The sequence below is a fragment of the Gossypium arboreum genome, chromosome 4 (assembly GCF_025698485.1).
Source record: "Gossypium arboreum isolate Shixiya-1 chromosome 4, ASM2569848v2, whole genome shotgun sequence".
Classification (NCBI taxonomy): domain Eukaryota; kingdom Viridiplantae; phylum Streptophyta; class Magnoliopsida; order Malvales; family Malvaceae; genus Gossypium; species Gossypium arboreum.
Genome location: NC_069073.1, coordinates 38460851 through 38481797, shown reverse-complemented (window position 1 = coordinate 38481797; position 20947 = coordinate 38460851). Strand labels below are relative to the sequence as shown.

Below are 20947 nucleotides of genomic sequence, written 5' to 3'. Positions count from 1 at the left end.
TAAAATCTTAATTTTACAAGTGATTTTAGGGATGGTTTTGTTGTCGGTGAATGCTCAATTCTTTTGTCGATTTTTGTTCGCCGCTTTGGACCATCCAGGGTTAATTTTCTTATCATATTAAGTGCTTGCAATAACTACAAATATGTCATGCTTGAATTGTGACAAAACCAATTGTCTCTAAAACCTTTACTGTGTTGATAGAGTTTGTCCTTCCCTATCTATGACGAGTGTTTACTTTTTTTCCCTTCAATTGTATGATTCCATTCATTCTTTCAAAAAAATTTATTCATTTTTCCTATTAAAAATTAATTCATGTATATTAGTACAAGATACACGTGACATGTCACATGTCTCTGTTTAGTTATTCCATTAATCATGCAGGTTTTTAACAGTACAAATGAATGAAATTTTTAATAGTGAAAGACCAATTTACTCTTTAATCTAAGGTACAGAGACTTAATTATCTATTTCTTAAGTAGAATAAGTAAAATACAATTCAACTCTTAGTAGAAAAATTTCCATGGTAATTTCACCATCAAATGATAAATTGTAATTTGAGAGTAAATAAATATATGAGATTTGTTAGATGTGAAAACAAGAAGACGCAAGTTGTTGCATGATGGTAAAAAGGGTTGAAATAACCAATGAGTTTGCTTGTTCCTGCAATGGTCCAATCGAGGACGAGTAAAATTGAACCAAGTGGTCCGTTTTTCTACAACAAAAATTTTTAAGAACATTACAGAACAACTCTCCAAAGAAGAGGGAAACCTACGAACCACGCCATTAACTTAGGTCCAAATAATATGGGTTCCTATAAGCTTTGACTTCTCTGCCATGGGGGCGCTCCATGTCAACAAGCCAATCTTCGCCAGCAAAATGTTACATGCCATTTTTTCTGCATAACCTCCTGAGAATCTAGATATGCTGGCCTTGCTAGTAGGCAAGATATGGTAGCAAGAAGGAAGTACCCTATGATTGAGTCGACCTTAGGCCAGCAAGATCACTACGGGACACAACATCGAGCATGCTACAGTTTCTAAACAGAGCTGCTAAACAGCTTATGTTGAACATGGCTACCAAGTCCCTGTCAGTTTAGATGAAACATCATGCAAGTCATTGACATAAATGGCTAAAACATGGATTTGATGACATTAGATGCTAGCAGCATAGTTTAAGGTTATACCGTATATTCCTTCTTCTTTTTTATCTTTTTCTTTTTCAGACGAGGGCAAATGAATGGACTGATGAATGAATGACTTAACCTGGAAGAAATTGAGGGTCAAAATGAGTAAAGAGATCTCAGCTTGGGTGTAAATGTTGGATAAGAGTATATATCTGGTATGAGTATGTTCAAATTTTTCAAAGTTTTTGCATGTATTTGGAGGGCTTTTTTAGGGTCATGTCTCTACACCCATTTCCAGATATGCATCAGACATAGGTGTCTAAGACGGGTACTTCAAGAAAAAGAAAAAGTCAAGAGTAGCATAGCTCAGTATAGTGAACTGAAAAGTGCTAACAAGATTCAGATAAGGGAATTACTACCCAACTTATGATAGTTTCAGTAGGGATTACCAAAAGGTCTGAGGTTCAAAATCAAAATTGTAGTCTAAAGAACCATGGAATAAGCAGTCTTACTGTAGCAAGATGATGTATCAATGCTTAAATGTTTTGTGCTTTCCGGTTAAACCTGTGTCTTGCATCATAGCTACAAACTCACTATAGTCGATACGTCCATCCTGAAGAGAAGAAATCATGATAATCGATGTATGTAAAATGAACATACATCTTTAACCAACATAATATTTGAAGTGAAAATGGAAGTTAAAAAGTCAGCTTGTAAATTCTTTACGTTATCCTGGTCAACTTCACGTATTACATCTTCCAAGTGAACATCTTGCAAGCCAAACTGCTCACAGGCCTGTTGGAGCTCATCTGGAGTAATGTAGCCACTTCCATCTTTGTCAAAGTAGTTGAAAGCTGCAAACAGATGATCCTCTTTCTGGATCTTGTTTAGATGAAGCATGGCCGCTATGAACTCGCTATAGTCTATAGTACCACTGTTATCAATGTCTGCCTGCAGTATTTAAGAGAATAACTATACCAAATCAGCAACAATGTTATGGCCTGGGTGCCTGGTTGGCCATTCTTACGCCATGCATATACTGGTCAATCTCGCATTTAAGATGATGACCGGACAATGTAGTTTCAAATGTAGCAAAAACTTATTATTCAAAAAAACTGCAGCTACTCTCCTAGTTCTTGATTCTTATCTATGCTAATAGTTTAGTAATCGAGTGTTTCCAGTCAGGAAAAGCATTGGAAACACCTAAAACTATCCACCTCATGCATCTTTAACATTGGACCTGTTCAGTGGCAAAAACAGGGGGCTTGCAGGGACCGGCTCCCCCTAAAATAGAAAATTTTTCATTTAGGCCCCTTTATAATTTATAAAATTTTAAATTAGTAACGGTAAAATTGCACTTTGGCCCCCCAAAAATGATAAAAATTTAATTTAATCCTTTAAAGTTTATAAAGATATAGCTATTAAAATGATGAAATTACATTTTTACTATCGTACAAATATAAAATTTAATTCTGACCCACAAAAATATTTTCTAGCTTCACCCCTAGACCTATTAATGCCCCCTGCGAGCACTTAATACTAAAACAAGAAAAGCCAGAATCATAATACACTACAGCAAGGCAGAGATTTGTTCGGTATAAAGAGGCTTACAGCTTGCATTAACCCATTAATCTCAGAATCCTTGAGCTTAGAACCAACTTTTTCCAAACCAATTTTCAGTTCCTCAAGAGTGATATTCCCACTGTTATCTGCATCTATCATCTTAAACATTTCTTTCAGGCCTGCAATTTCCTCTTCTGATAGGCTATCAGCAATGACCTAAATATAAACAAAACTTCTAATAAGAAATATATATAAGGATGCCATGGCCCGCAAAAAAAAAAAAAAAAATCACAACTTGTTAGTTGCTGCAGCTGCCTGATATAATGGCTGCATTAAGCATTTAATTTGATAAAGATTCTTACTCTTTATCATTAAGAAGTTGCTTAGCCCATTCAACATGTTTCATTCATGCATGTTATTGGGGAAAAACACAATTCAATTTGAAAATTCTTCCACACTACTATGACTTCAGAGAGTTGAGATGAATCTGGGTACTAACTCTGATGGCAATTTTCTTCAGCTTATTCATTGCAGAAAATTGCTTCAAACGCGATAGGACAGCTGAATCAAGAGGTTTATCAGGAGCAATGCCATCCTCCTGAACCCAAGGGTGACCTGCCAAGAAACAGGAAGTTAAGTAATCCCTTTACAATATATTTCTGCACCATTAGAAGAAGTACAGAAAATAAATTTTCTCGATAACTGAAATGCTTAAAACGGTAAAGAGACAGGGAACGCATTACATCTGTCTTGAATTCTTTTGAACAATGATAAAATGCTTTCACATGGAGAAAATAATTGGAGAAGTAGAAGTATTAGTTATGATAAACTTTTCATTTTGTTTGACAATACAAGGCAAGTGATAAATCCAACAATTTAAAGTTCTTGGTTGATGTTGCAGAAAGGAAACACCGACCAAAACAAGAATGGCGATTCTTCTTCTTGCATTTAAGTAACTGAAATAAAACTGTTCACTGTCATCCAGATTCCTTGATTTTCAGAATATAGTTAGTGCCAGTTGTCACAAAGATGTTCACTCAAAGAAGGGATATAAACCTATGTTGCTACGACTCCTCATTTTTCTTGAAGTATTTGCGTACAGCACCCTGTGTCCAATGCATTTCAGGACATAGGAGAGATGTCCCTCCAAGGACCCTCCAAAAACATGGAAAAGAAAAAATTAAGCATACCATGTAGGACACATACATGAGTTCCAACAACATAGCAATAAACTTTTTTGAAATCTGCAAAATATATAAGGGCAGAAACCAAGTGAAGAAAAAACTCATAAATGTGTGACAAGGTAGTCTACAGGTTAACAGGTCTCTTCTGCAAAACATATGTACACCAAGATTTGATGGAATGATTCCCTGATGACTAACTAGATTGTGGTTTTCAATCATCAGTTCGTAATCTCAAATTGTTTAGAATAATCACTATCCAATTTCTCAAAATTAATCCTGAAACGATCAAATCAGACATTTGCAGCCACATCCAGTGCAGGCTAAGATCAACTTTTCTCCAAGACTCCAACTTCTCTAATGATTGCTTTGAAGCCTAGCATCTTGAATCTCAGGTTACAAAATTCCCTGCTTTCCTCTGCCAACTCCAGTGGGTATAAAAAGGAATTGTTGGAAAATGGTATTCATGCAGGTCATATCATATAGATGGAAAGAAGCAGCCACAAAGGACAAACTAATTATGCATTGAGGTGAGGAACGAGATAAAAGCAAAGCCTATATTTCTACTCGTATTTAACAGAGTAGATTAATGTAAAGCATACAATATCACTCTTTTTGTCATTCTCCTTCAATATTAGGTCATAATTTACAACTGCCAACAAAGTAAAGTACGTAGTTTTAAAGATAAAACAGACAAATTATTTTCTTATATGTAAGGCACTAGTTTCTAAGATCCTCACATCTAGGTAGTTCTTAAAAGATCATTCACTAAATGAACACTTATTCTTCCATCTCCATAACAAAATTCTGCATGAAATTAGATTGACTGCATGACAACTTGTATTTCATTAAATGTATTCCTTTTTGGCCAAATCAAAACTGTTTCTAAAGGTATATCCAATGTAACTCTCCACTATGTGATGCTGCAAAGGATCATTCAATTGAAATAGACAGAATAGCTTCAAGGCTTCCCAGATAAAATAATATTCAAGTTGACCATTTGTGCTAAATAACAGTACGTTTTAGAGAAAGGGAGATTTATGCATACTCACAAAGAACTTCATGGGCTGTCAACCGCCTTTTAGGGTCCTTTATAAGCATTCGTCGTACCAAGTCCTTTGCACTGTTAGAGATACTAGGCCATGGCTCTGATGTAAAGTCGAGTTCACCTCTCATAACCTGCTCAAATATCCCTTGCTCCGTTTCTGATAGAAAAATTAACATCCGTACCAAATAAATCAGATGTAAGTCAACCGTGCCTGGAAGCATTTACTGATGCTTCAAACCATTAATGCGACAAGTAGCAAAACACTCACCATCCCAGAATGGGGGGACTCCACAAAGTAAAATATAAATGATCACTCCAGCACTCCAAACATCACATTCTGGACCATAGTGCTTCTGCAACACTTCTGGAGCCACATAATATGGACTTCCAACCACATCATTGAATATTTCACCTAGAGGAAAAGGGATTAGTTCCCAGATAACAGAGTAAATTGACATAATAAAATTTAGTAAAATCCTTTATAAAGATGAATGACTCCATGTAAATGAAGGCAATGATCAGACTGTGATTTGGCTAGATATGACCACACTCTAAAGATGAGCAATAGCCAAGAAGGGTGATGAAGACATTGCACTAACTCCTATCTCCCAACCCCACCCTCTTTTTTCTTCCCCTCTTTGCTTTCTTTGCAAGGTCAATGTAATGTGCATTCAAACATAGTCAGGTAGCCTGTGACGGGTAGAGTCTCCATAAGGATTCCCAATACTGCTCTACCTCACATGGATCTAAAACTATTTTATGTAAAATACTTTCCATAACAGCACATGGTGATTATAAGAACTTCGTATGCTTCTCTGTAGTAACTAAGAATTTACTAACAGAATAAATATAATGGAATTTGTGATTTTTAATCTGAGAGAAAACAAAAACCAGTGAGACAGTTAGCACAGTATCAGCTGCGTAAGGTTTCTCAAGGGATTACAGGACATTTTATTCTAGCAATTGAAGATTCTTGTTTACTTTTGCTTGAGAGAGAAATTTTGTGCTCACGGTCGCTAGGATGAATGATAATATATAATATAAAACTAAAAAGTAGGAACCTGTGCTCTCAATAGTTTCATAAATAAAATGAAAATTATGTCAACTGACAAAATTTGGTCCAACTGTCCAAGAAGATAACAAAATGTTCACTCAAGCATTTATCTAGTGGCCAAAAACATTACCTTTAGCAAGAGTTAACTACTTTCATGGCAGCAAAGTGGACAAAAAAAAAAAGATCAAATGTTTCCATCAGAGACATTTTAATTAAAAGTTGCTAATTGTAGTCAAACTACAAGACTGTCAAGAATGAACGAAAAGAAGAAGTTACAACATGGGTAATACCTGGCTTAAAGAACATTGAAAGCCCAAAATCAATTGCTTTAAGTGGGGCGTCCTCATCCTTGTTAATGAACAGGAAATTTTCGGGCTTGAGGTCACGATGCATAACACCAAGAGAATGACATGCTTGAACAACACCAACCATTACCCTAGCAAGCGCAGCTGCCTTTCTCTCGGTATAATGCCCTCTCTGAATGATTCTATCAAAAAGCTCCCCACCAGCACAAAACTCCATAACAAGATAAATAGCCACAGCATCTTCGTAAGCACCTATGATTTGTATCACATTAGGGTGACCTGCGAGATGGTGCATTATATGAACCTCCCTTCTAACATCCTCCAAATCATCAGTTGAGGTCAGCTTCCTCTTGGCAATGGATTTGCAGGCGAACTCTTTCCCAGTGCTTTTTTCAACACAGAAAAACGTTGTTCCGAATTGTCCTTGACCTAACTTACGCCCCAAGCTATATAGCTCCTTCATATTCCCGGTTTTCCTTCCAAGCACTGACTCCAGTTCCGTGCTTGTCAACCTCTTCAAATTGTTTGGCTTTTGACCCGAAGCCTTATTGGCATTGTTCCCTTCCTTATTCTTGGGCTCCGCATTGGGGATCTTGACGGGTACAGGGGCAGTGTTCTCAGTTGCAGCGGAATCTTGACAATCATCCGAGCCCTTGGATTTATTAGATTCGTCGGAACCTTTGTTGCTGTTATCTTCATTAGCCGCCGGCAATTGGTCCTGAATAGGCGGCCTTTGCCGCCAAACCGCCTGTGTGACAGATTGGAAGAATCCATTCCCACCAAGATTACTTGGCCCAGCGCATGCGTTCCCCATCAAAATTTCCCAAATTCTTAGGTCCTCATTATAACCATCAACTCTCTCTTCTCAATTCCAACATCAATGTGGGTCCTTGATAATTCCATTAAAGAGCAAATAAAAATCGAAAGAATTCAATCTGTGAGAAGAGATCAAAGGCCTAGAACAGACCCCCCAAGTCCAGCCCTTTTTCTGGTCCAAACAGCCTCTTCTAGGAAAATCCACCACAAAATCCAAACTAATAGATCAGGAATTATGTCATCAATTCGATGGGGGAAGCAAAGCTTTAGGATTTGTTCCAAATCTAAAAAAATCCCAAAAACGAAATTTAGACAGATATTGGGAAAAATTATTTCCGGGAAGATGAAGAAAATAGGTAATGGAAGCTATGAGAAGTTTACAAAGAGATCAATTTGCTTTGAATTTCGTCTCTTTTCAAAGAATATGCAGGAGAGTTCCACATCCAAGTTATTTGGTGAAGGAACAGAAAAATAAAATGATTGCTAAAATTTCATAATTACATCAAAAAAATTATTAATTAGAATTAACATAAAAGAAAAGGGTGTTTTCCATTTTCCATGAATTGGGTTACAGTTTCATTGCATGCATTGCAGTTCCTAGGATTCACACGTCATCATATGCACCTCAGTTCCCCCACCCGCCCAATTGCTTTAATAAATCTAAATTATTATTTACGTACATGATTAGCAATACCATCATTTTTATTATTTACATCTACATCTTTTGATTTGGTCATTATTTTCTAATTAAATTTAACTATTAATCTCACAAATAAATTAAATCATTTTTCTTTAATAATAATTCTTTAGATGTTGGAGTGTAAACCCACTTCATAGCTCACATTTATTTCATGCTAATATTATTTTATTTATTTTATATGTCAAGTCTTTAAAAAATTAAAAATCATAAAATACAAATAAATTCTTACGTGAGATGTCATATTTAAAAGTTTAACATTTTACATAGTATTTTATTAAAAAATCAATTCAACTCTTTTAAAAAATTGATAGTCGAATTCAACCTTTTTAAAAATTGATGGTCAAATTTAATTCAAACTAAAAAATATATATAAAATTAACAAAAATATAAATATCAATAATTAAATTTATCATTATATCTATAAAATTTGTGAGTAATACTATTATCTAGTACACAACTACTCATATATACTAATTCTATTTGCCTTATCCATCACTACTTGATTTAATAACATTAATCTCAACATATATATATTTTTATTTAAGTCAAAGAATAAATCTTAAATTATATGAAAGTTTATGTATTTTAATTCAGTGCAATTTTAGAAGTTATGGCTTTTATTTTTTTAGTGAAACTTATAATTTTTAGTTACAACTAACATTATAATAATTATTAAAAAATTATATTTTTAAGTTAGTGTTATAAAATAAAAGATAGAGAATAAAAATAAATGAAATGGCGAAATAAAGACAACGTATTTTATTGATCAATCGAATATTTATAATGTTTCTCTTAAGTATCTATTTATGAGCATAAGAAGTATAAATGAACACAAGAAGTATAAATAAAGTAGAGATTTACTTTTAATCACTGTGATAAAACCTTACTAAGATAAAAACTCTGTGAGAAAAAAATTCCTACTGAAAGAAAAAGAGTACACATATATATAATACACATAATATGTTACCTCATTAAAAATCTTACCAGGAAAATCTAATGGAACAAAACCTTGATTAAGGGCGCATATTTACTCCCCTCATGAGAACATCACATAATTTATCATATTCTATTTATTCAATCTTGAATACTAACTTTTCAAATGTCCATTTGAATGTACTTGCTAAGCAATCAACATTCTTTTGAAAGTCATGAGTGAGGAAAAATTTTGGGGAAAATATATTTTGATCTCAACAATAATCATAACAAACTTTTATAATGATCCCTCTATAAAAATACAAATAGGTATTTTGGATCATTTTATAATCCTCTTTCAACAACTATTGACTAAGTCAACCACATATGTTCAATTATTTCAATTCATATAAATGAACAATTTTCCGATAATTTCAATATGTTTCTAGCATTCTAAATGCTTCAAGGATTTTAATATGAACTTTACTATATAGTGATTCATAAAAGGTTTAACAACAACCATTAGACGCAAGTTAAATTTTTATGAACCGTCAGTTTAATAAGATATCTAAAGGTTATTGTATCCAACATAAAAGAATATTATAACTTTTCATAATCAATGTCAGAACTTAGCAAAAACTTCATATTTTTATTTCATTTTGCAAAACTACTTCATTTGTACCCGCACTAGCTTTATACCTTTAAATATTTGGATTGCTAGTTTGGATCTTTCTATTTTGACCACTCTATTCCATATCTATATTTCTCAATAAATTTATTCAAGATTCTCCTTTCATTTCAACAACAATATTGCATGCAAAACCATTGTCGACCATTTTTATTATTCAGTTTCACATTTTCTTGAATTGATATAACTTATCGAGATCTTTTATTTTCACTATTTTAATCTTCAGTTTCAAGTACCTAAATCTCTTTTGGAGTTTTAGTTATGTATTGGGTCTCTTCTGGAGCACCCGCCTCCACTATATAACAATTTACAAGAATTATTTTCTTTTATGAGAATTTTCATATTTGGAACCTGTAATAAGTTATCCTTATTGAACTTCTGGTTCAAATTACTCTTCCCTCTAACTCATTACAAGTTATTATTTATCTCCCTCTAATGTCGAGAAAACTATCAAATCAAAATAATAATCACAAATCATGTCATAATTGAATCTCCAAAACATGTATGCTTACATACAATAATACAAGGAGACTTGTAATTAATATAGATTCTTAACTTTCTTTGAAGATTTACTCATCTTTGTATGTTGTGATAGAGCAATTGAAACATATACGCATATACAAAAATTCAAAGATGAGAAATATTTAGCTCTTGACTAAAAACCAATTGTAATGGGGAGTATTTATAACTTATTGTCTTGATGCGCACAACACGTAAATCAACATAATCTCATGTTGAAAGATGAAGTTTAGTTCTCATAAGTACTGGTTTGGATATTAATCACATGTGTTTAGTCAGTAATTTCTCTAATCCATTATGCGCATAAATAACAAATTTTTACAAAAGTTTTTCAAACTTAATCAATAAAAGACTAAGATATAAACTCATCAGTACTAGTAAGATGAATTGTCTTAATTACATGATTTGAAATTAATTATTTAAATAAGCAATCTTGCAAATGACATGTTGCAAGTTGATAACACAAACATGATTATTTTGTAGATGCATCTACCAAAATCATATAATATCAAAACCATCCACATGGTGGATAAAAAGGTCCATATTCATTTAAGAAATGCAAGACATTAAATCTCACCTTTAACTAGTGAGTTTCTAATAATCAATTTTTATTGAGAACAAACAACAAATGAGAATTCTTTAAATTAAAGAATCTTCTGGTTCTTTAATGAATGTCTATATGAATTCTCAATTAATTTTCGCATCATATATGATTCAGGATGGTCTAACTGGTCATGCCAAGTAGTAAATGCATTTGTATCAGTAAACTTTTGGTTTACTTTAACATACATGTCAATTGTACTAATAATGTCAATATAAATTGTGACAAATTGATAATTTTATTGTCATTCCTTTTACTTTGTATCCACATAAAAGTACTATTGTGACATTTACTACTGGAAATGTCTAAATCAATATGAAGTCTAAGTTACTATTTTCCAGGTGTACAACAGGTACATAACCAATAACTTTTCATACATAAGTTCTCTCTTGCAAGTTCTCATCAGTAATATTTTTCCATGCAATTTTAATTGAGAACTTATTTTGAATAATGTAGAGTAATACTCAGTTTTAAAAAAAACTTGCAACTTCAGGTCAGAGGTGCTCATGGGCCGGGTCGGGTTTGGGTCGGGCCCAACTAAAAATTTAAGCCCATTCATTGGGCTCGGGCCGGCCGGGCCCAAAAATAGGCCTAAAATTTTGCCCAAGCCTGACCCAAATAAAAATGCTAAAACTCGAGGCAGGCCACCACTTCAGATTAATTTTTATATTATTTTATATAATTTTTAAATATATATAATACATCAAAAATACTAAAAAAATTAAATAAATATTTCCCAACAAATTGAAAATAAAATTTTAAAAATAAGTAGACTTAAATAGCACTAAGATAGATGCAACTTAACAAGCAAATACCTCTAAAATAATAACAAAATTAACAAATGCCTTTAAAATAATAACAAAATTAATAATAAAATAAGTTTTATACAATATCGAAACAATAACAACAAAATAGTAGCAACATAATAGTAATATGGTTGCAAAATAGGGAGAAAACAACAAGAAAATAACATTCAAAAATAAAAAAAATAGCAGATTTTTTTGTCATTTAGTGAATTTGGGTTTGGCCAGGCCGGGCTCGGGCCAAAAATACACTACCCGAGGCCTGGCCTATTTTTTAAACGGGCCTTACTTTTCTATCCAAGCCCATTTTTCAAGCCTATATTTTTGCCCAAACCCTCTCACATTTCGGGCGGGCCTTCGGGCCAGGCCGGGTAGCCCGACCCATGAGCAGATCTACTTCAGGTGCATCTAATCATAATGAGCTTTAGATAGAATTACTATATTCTATTGCTCATAAGTAGATCTTTCATAGTCAAATATTCTGCTTTCAACTCCTTAATGGGGATAATGATAAAAGAATATCACAAAGATAGTCACAATCAATTTAATTTATAACAATAGTAATAAATATAAATCAATAACTCAATCCTCTTTTGATTCATATGAAATATAATTTTTTCCTCATTCACAATCTCAATATGAGATCTATTATGAATATCTTTTAAAACCAATGGATTAACCATCACAAGATATTAATATATTAGCTCTTCTGGAGCTTTCGACTAATTTTGTATTACCAAATATTGGAATAATATTGGTTTTTATTTTCTTTTATGCTTGTGTTCACTTTAGGGAATGCAATAGATTTACTAGGACAAATTTATAAATGTCCCAATAGATTCTTTATTTCATAATCACCATCGTAAACATGCGTAGATTTCAAATCAAAATATTTCTATTCATATTGTCATGATTAGTCTCTAATTATAATAAACATAATATAATAAATAAATTATAGTAAAATATACCTGAGATTCTTTAACATCATCGTTATCACCCTGGCTGAGTGGTTAAAGGCTCTAATGATTACCCATAGTGCGTAGGCCTCAATTGAAATAGCAACAACTCTAAGAGGCAATTGACAATAGCAAATTTTGGGATATTTTTGTGACTTATGGAGAAAAACAATTAAAAGAGAATCGTGTTGTTAATGTGTTATAAAATAAAAGGCAGAGAATAAAGAACAAAGAGAATGGAAGAGCAAAGAGAAAGCATATTTTATTGATCAATCGAACATTTACAATGCTTATCCAAAGTCTCTATTTATAGGCATAAAAATATAAATAAAGTAGAGATTTATTTCTAATAAATATTAGAATTTAAAATACATCAAAACTTATCTTGATCTTGATGGACATCCACTTAATAAGATATTCATAACACTTAGGGTATTTTTTATGTGTTTTAAGTTTGTATTAATGTAGTAAAATTAGATTATATTTAATATTCTTTGTTAAAAGGAAATTAAAGTATATTAGATTTTCAATTTTCAAACCTTAAAGCTCCATTGAGTTTAAGGAATCAGATTATGGTTTTAAAAATAAAAATACTAAAAAATGTTGTTGAAATTTAAAAAAATTGTTTTCATTAAAATGTTTTATAAAACTGAAAAGATGAAAACAAAATTTTTTAACTTTAAATAAATTGGTTTTGATTCAAACCCATATAAAATTTTTAAATATCAAACATATTACCTTGGCTGAAATCCATATAAATGTAGAAAGTTTTATTTTATTTCTCATGTTTTTGTTATAAGAAAATTAGTACTTAACATGTTTTTAAGTTTACATTGTTGAGAACAACTTTATATTTTTATTTACCAAATTCATTTTCCAAATAAAGCCTAGCTTTTTTTTTATTTATAGAGATATGCTTTTGAAAAGATTGAGATATGTCTTTAAATAAGATAGACTTTGCTCCTTATTTTCAAGCTAGTTCATATAGGCAAGAGCTTATGTAACACCTCTAACCCGCATCCATCGCCTGAATAAGGCTACGAGGTATTACCGGACTTTCAACTCAGTTCAGAACATTCAATTATCAAACATACACCAAATCTCACCAAAACAGTAATCAATAAACATTCATAATCATATCATGTTTGAATCGAACCTATCAAGCTGAAATCATGTATTCGGAACTGAATCAAAACAAAATACAGCTTATAACATACATTCCTCATTCATGAATTATTTCCACATAAACATCAATCAAACATAATCATATCGTCCCTTACGAAGGCTCAATGAGACCTTTAAAGATGCTTAAAAGGAGATTGGGACTAAGCCGGACACATACAAAATTTTTTCGAAACTTAACATTTTTCAAAGTTACTGAGGTCACATGCCTGTGTGGTCAGGCCGTGTGCCTTACACGGCATTAGACACACCTGTGTGCTAGGCCGTATGAAAATTAGGAAGGCTACTGACTTGACCACACAGCCTAGCACACGCCTGTATGTGCAACCGTGTGGTCTACCTAGGCTCACTTCAAAGTGGCCTTCGAGCAATACTGCAGAGACACACGCCCGTGTCCCTGCCCGTGTGGGCACAAAATAGGCCATTTACAAGGCCAATATACCACCCAATTTGGGTCCTCCCTACAAACATACATGAAGCACCAAATGAACCACAATATAAGCCAAATCATGACCAAAACATACACCATTTATATCGTCTATTCGTCAACCAATTTCATACTCATATTCCATGCTAAAGAATACCAATTTGACAAGCCAATTCCTATCAAAACATATGTTTCATATCACATTTTAAACCATTTCAAGACATAGCAATATCGTATAAATTCAAACATGTAATATATCATTTCATTCTCACCATGACATACCAAAATGTTCATCTACACAAGATCATATTCACATATCAAGATATACCATTTTTCATCACATAGTCCATACCAAAATCAAACTATGGTCTCAACCATAACCAAGCCATATCACATTGCAAGTTTTATACATCTCAAAACATATCTTATCTTCTTTAGCCTATACATGCCACATAACCAAAACTCAAAGCTTTAAATTACCGAAATGATAACTGGATAGTGTGATGACGTCTCCTACAACTTCCAACCCGAGCAAGTCTTCAAAACTCTATAAACATAGGGAAAACAAACAAATAAGTTATACAGCTTAGTAAGCTCGTATCTTAATAAACTTAACATAACAGATAATTTCAATTCAATGACATAAGCATGTTTTGCTATCTCACATGCCACAACACAACTTTCCTCAATTTTATAACATGTTCTCATATTGAATTATCATCATTCAATCATATACTTACTTACTTAGCTAACTTTAACTTTCACAAGCTTAATCAATTCGATTCTCATATATCATTCAATTCACGCTTTCATATAGACAGATGAGCACATTATGATTAAATAACTTATTTAATCATATATCTTTCTCATATAAATCAAATATTCTCACCTATACCCAAACTCACATTTTATTTGTAAAGCATCAGATAATATCACATATACAACTTTATAAACCACATCTTATTCATTTGTTCATGTTTCATTTGCACATTTTCACATTTTACTTCCATGTACATCACATAACATTCTTTGCACATATATTTACTATTCATTTTCGAATGTCATATACACATCATAAATACCTGAATCGGATACACTTTCACATTGTCACTCATTTCTTGAAATGCCTGTTGAACTATTTTTCGAAATCAAATAAGGATACTCGAATAGCTCGGAAAGCTCGTACAATGCCAACGTCCCAGACTTGGTCTTACATGTAATCAAATATCGATGCCACTGTCCCAAACAGGGTCTTACACAAAATCAAATACGATGCCAACATCCCAGACGTGGTCTTACATGTAAATCATAAGTCGATTCCAACTTCCCAGACGTGGTCTTACATGAAAACACATATCGAATCCTATGTCATGACATATATATGCTAACTATTCCTAAGGTTCATACGGGGCTTTTCGGACGTCGAAACTTTGTCAATATTTTCTTGTATTCACATATTCTGCTTCTTGAACGATTTGATATCATAATAACATATATATATATACATATATATAACTTATTCAAACTACATATATTTACATTACCATTCTTCGTTGAATTCAATCACATAAATAATATGCATTTATAGCATAATTTCATAACATATATTAAAATACAAACTTATCTCATTCGCAGTAACGACAAATTAAGTCGACTAATCCGGTACTTTGATTTTCCCTCGATCTAGATCCGAATTCCGCTTTCGTCAATCTAATTAATATCAAAATTAACTTAGTTATTCAACATTTCATTTAATTTCTTCCAAGAACACATAATTTGGGCATTTTACATTTTAACCCCTATCCTTTCACATTTTTACAATTTAGTCCTTATCACTTAAAATCAAAATTTCATGAAATTAAACACAAACCCAAGCTAGTCGAATTTTCCATATATTACTATCAGCCTATATTTTCAATTTATTTCACATTTTAACCACTAACTTTCCACATTTCACAATTTAGTCCAAAATTGACATTTTTATAACATCAAAATATAACATCAAATATTCATAATCTATCATGAATCATCAAAACACTCAAGCATTCAACAATGGCATCTTGCTAAATCTTTACCAGTTTCAAAATCGAAGACACGGGCTAGCTAGATTATAAAGCAACGATCTCAGAAACGTAGAAATTATTAAAAACCGAGCAAAAACGACTCACCAAATAAAGCAAAAAACTTGGCCGAATATTAAGGCTTCCATGGCTGTTCATCTTTCTCATTTTCGGTGGAAGATGATGAATAGAAAGATGAAATTTGGTTTTATTTTATTTATTATCATTATTTACCTTTTTACTAAATTAACCTTTAAAATTAATCAAATTTACACAAATGCCAAACCAAATATCATCCACTAACACATAAGGACCTTTAATTTAATGTTCTATAGCTATTTGACACTTTTAGCTAATAGAACACAAGTTTTACACTTTACGCGATTTAGTCATTTTTATCGAATTAACCACTCAAACAGTAAAAATTCTTTACGAAATTTTCACACAAACATTCTATCATCTATAAACATTAATAAAATAATAAAATAATTATTTTGACCTCAGATTGTGGTCCCAAAACCACTATTCTGACTAAGGTCTAAACCGAGCTGTTACAGCTTATGTGATAGATTCTAAAGTGAATTAAATATTTTGAACTAGTTGATAGCATGAAATGGATGAATGGTATGGAATTGTACAAATAGCTTGAATGACTTGAAGTAGACCATTTAACCTTATTGCGTTTTGGTGTCAAATATGGCATATTGGTTAGATGTTTAAAGAAAATAATATATGCTATGTTTTGACATGAATTTAAGTGTTTTCAATAGGTTTTCATGTTGGATAAGTGCACCTATGTGGTGACTTAAGTGGTTAGTTTGAAAAAATACCAAATGCCCTATTCTTGCACCACACGGGCTAGCCACACGGCCGTGTGATAGACACGAGCTGGTGACATAGTCGTGTGATATCTGAAAGGAGGAAGTTTTTAGAGCCACATGGTTCCCGAATGTTACATATGCCGGCCACACGGCCGTGTGAGTATTGTAGAAATGGTCATCTTTTTCACACGGTCACAGAAAGTTACACAACCTCGACACACGATCGTGTCCCATGTTTTTCATAAATGTCCTTATTGTTCTAAAATCTTTCAGAACAGTCTTTATTCATACTCGGGTAAACTTAAAAGCTTTTGTAAGCTCAACTTGTACTCATTTTTCGTTTGTAAAAAATGACTTGTGCGTATGTATGAAATAATTACATGTTTAATTATTATTTTTGAATTAAGTTTTGCATGTAATTATTTCATTGATTGTTGTAGCATTATATAGCTCAGGTTTGACAACCAGACTGAGTGAGAGGTGTTACACTATGAAAGCATGTAAAAGATTCATTAATTATGAATAATTTTTTAAAAGAAATTATGATAATGTAAAATTTCTCACTAGATCTACTTCATTCTCTGAAGTGAATGAAGCATTACATAATCAATTTTATGAGGACAAAGTTATAACTCTGGTTGTGACCATGATAGTGGATAAGCTAGTGTAGGTATAATAATCACTTAATTTGAGTGATTATGGCAATTCTTTTCTCTCTTAAAAGGTGGAATGATAAAGATAAATGAGGGAACAAATAATGTTCTCCAAATAGCCCTTCAAAGAGCACAAAAATATTTATATGATACTAAAAGATCATTTGATACACGCGCATTGTATTGCTTGAGTATTTTGCTAAAATTCAATTAAAAAAGAATGGGAAAGATGCATATGTGCATTTGATTTATCAAATGATATTAAAATAAATTTTTAAACAATGATGACTTTATTAGCCTTGTTAACAAATATATTGTGTGCTCATTCCTAGAAGTTAATGGAACATATTGTTGTTATTAGCAAATAGACAAGAGGAAGATGGATAATTCAAAATGTTGATAAATATTCATTCCTAGAATAAAATGATCAAAATTTATAATAATTAATCATTTCTTGGAATGGATAGTATCTATATGATCTTATTGGTAAATAATATTAGATATGCATACATTAATATTATTTCTTGCACATCCTTGAAGTGAATGTTTGTAATAAATATAACATTTTTTATAATATTTTTTATCATTAAAGCCAATTTGGGTATTTGAAGATTTTGACATATTCTCTTAAATGAATTATGCATATAATTGTAAGGAAATTATATTTATTTTGTTGAGTTAATGATATTATAAACCTCACATTGATTTAGAAATTTTCAAAAGTAAATGTCACAATAATACGTATATGTAGATACAAAGTAAAAGGAATGGCAATAAAATTATCAATTGTCACAATTTCTATTGACATTATAATCATATTGGTTGAAAAAGTATAAGGCTACAACAACAAGATGATGCTAATAAACGTTATGATAAATATGATACATTGTGTACATGCCTGTAGCATGTCTAAAACATTAAATTTTGTAAAGTCTTATCGAAAAAGGGATACTCCACAGTGCATGAAAATAAATTTTGAATTGAAATTATGTCATAAGACGTGCAGGTTAGAAAATGTTTTTGTTTAAACCTCTATAGCTACAAAGTTACTTTAATATTTTGTATTTTTTGTGTTACGGTGTATAGATTTGTTATCTAATCACATGCTTGTTAAAGTGATTGATTAGTAACATGAATTTATATTTGTTATGTTTAATATATGTGTTATTTATACTTATTCTTTTTTATATGAATAAATAAAGTTTTTGAGGATTCAAAATTTTTATCATTCATGTTGAAAAGAAGTGCAAAAGTACATATTATTTCAAATAAATTAAACATTTATTATGTTTATATGATAAAGTGTCATTTTTATTACATACTCTGAAGAGATAATATTCGATCAAATTGTAAAAGCTCTTGAAGAGTTAACATCGCATCTCCTTCGATCGGAACAGAAAGGTGGATTTGCTTAAGACCTGATAAAGCCGTTAAAATCAACACGGTTTATGCTGCAGTAGGTGGTGTATTGAGAGACCAAAATGGAAAATGAATATTGGTGTAACGTTTTGAGGCTAATCGGAACAGTGGTTTCAAGACCACAAATATGACGTATAAAAAAACTTATTTTTATTACATTTTTATGGTCTAAATTTTTATAGAATGATTTCATGAAAATTTTGTTCGAAAATTTTAACGTTTAAGCACTCAATTTAGCAAAAAGGACTAAATTGCAAAAAGTGAAAAAGTTGAGTTCTACATGCTAGAGATGTCTAATTATTATGAAATTTTAAATTGAAGGTCCTTAGATAGACCATTTTTTAAGTTAGTGGACAAAAATGGACATGGGGTAAGAGAAATTTCATGTTTTATAAAACGGCATTTTGGTAATTTGTCAATTAAAGACAAAATAAGTAAAAGAAAAGAAAATTTTAGTCCATCTTCTTCTTGCTTGGCCGAAAATTGAAGAGAGAAGACATAGCTAGGGTTTTTCCACTTTTCAAGCTCGATTGTAAGTCTGTTCTTGTCCCGTTTTTAATACTCTTTACATTTTTGAAGTCGTTATCACTCGATCTATCTATTTCTAACATTAATTTGAGAAATGATTAAGGTATAGGGTTTGAACCATGTTAGATATTGTGTATTTTGATGCCTAATGGTAGAAAATGTATGTTTGGTGTATGATAAACAACTTTTGTTAGGTGATTTTTGTTGAAAATGTCAAAATGACCTATTTGTAAAAAGGTCATAAAATGTGTGTAAAAGTGTGATTAAATGAAACATATGGATGTTATAGGTATGAAAGAGGTTCGACTAGGCTTGGGTCTTGAATAAATTGAATAGATTTCAATTTACGAGCTTAGGGACCAAAGTGTAAAAAATGTCAAAGTTCAGGGACAAAAATGTAATTTTGCTATAATATGATTTTTGAACTGAATTGAGTAATGTGAATAATAAATTAGTTAAATTTGCTGTTATAGATCAAGAGAAACGAGGTTCGGACCTAGATAAGGGAAAAATTAAGTATTTGACGATTAGGTCACATTTCTACTTTTTTTGTACTGAGGTAAGTTCGTATGTAAATAATGCATTTTTTTTAATTATGTTTTAAATGATTTATTATTGTATGAATTGTGATTGACCATTAAACAAATTCGACAAAGTTTTGACAAGCGTGAAATCTCGGTTGAACCTTAAGAATAGATAGGATACAAATGTCATGACATTAGGGTTACTAAGACTATGTGTAAGACCATATCTGGGATATGGCATCAATATGAGACTACGTTTAAGACCATATTTGAGATATGGCATCGATATGAGACTTCGTGTAAGACCATAGTTGGGCTATTGACATCGATATGAGATTACATGTAAGACCATAACTGGGATATGGCATTGGTACGGTACTATGTGTATGAGATCTCCTGAGTATCCTTTAGTATTCCAAGTGGTTCAACGGGTAATTTACTAAGTATGTCAAAGATGAATTGTGTGAAAATCCAAGTTCGAGATGACTCAGGTATGTACGTAAAACTCATACGTAATGAGCTCGTTATGTGATGAACCATCGGTAAGGTTATGATTGAGTAAGTTTGACTATGAGATTTATGATAACATTTATGTTAATTTACCTCATATTAATTGTATGTTAAATGTGTATTTATGATGCTTATTATTTGCATAGGAACTTATTAAGCTTTATAGCTTACTCCCATTTATTTTCCCTTGTCTTATAGTGTCACCAAGCTAGCTCGGGGATTGAAGACTGTCAAAGATCCACCCACACTATCAACTTATTATTTTGGGTATCAATGAATTCCACATTTTGAGTTATGGCATGTATAGGAACTTGGTCATTTTGTTATGTGTCATAATTGATTCGGCCAAATGTGTTGGCTCATGTTGGTTGATAATTCATTTTGTAAATGGTCATTAAAATTGGCTAATATTGGTTTAAGTATATATGCATATGATGATGTTTTTATGGTTGTGGAAATTTGCATGGCTTAAGTTAATAAGAACGTGATGTTTGTATGTGATAAATGGTAGTATGTGAATGATGTGTGGATGTCTTGATTGTGGCTGAGTTGGT

The 20947-nt window shown here is 31.9% G+C and overlaps 1 protein-coding gene across 3 annotated transcripts; it reads right to left on the bottom strand.

The window, feature by feature from the left end:
• Window positions 1–527: 527 nt before the first annotated feature.
• LOC108460939 (calcium-dependent protein kinase 20-like) lies at window positions 528–7741 on the bottom strand. Of its 3 annotated transcripts, XR_008281656.1 has the most exons (9): window positions 6260–7741; window positions 5184–5327; window positions 4920–5072; window positions 3186–3301; window positions 2735–2902; window positions 1850–2074; window positions 1636–1736; window positions 1184–1262; window positions 528–1084 (listed from the first exon to the last, which is right to left on the bottom strand). XR_008281656.1 is itself a non-coding variant. In XM_053027161.1 (7 exons), exons 1-7 carry the CDS (start codon window positions 7086–7088, stop codon window positions 1653–1655), a joined length of 1719 nt encoding a protein of 572 aa, XP_052883121.1. In that variant the 5' UTR covers window positions 7089–7741; the 3' UTR covers window positions 1623–1652. The 3 variants fall into 3 exon arrangements, 1 of the variants encoding a protein (XP_052883121.1); XR_008281655.1 differs by having other exon boundaries at window positions 1184–2074; window positions 6260–7740; XM_053027161.1 differs by lacking the exons at window positions 528–1084; window positions 1184–1262 and having other exon boundaries at window positions 1623–1736.
• Window positions 7742–20947: the final 13206 nt, after the last annotated feature.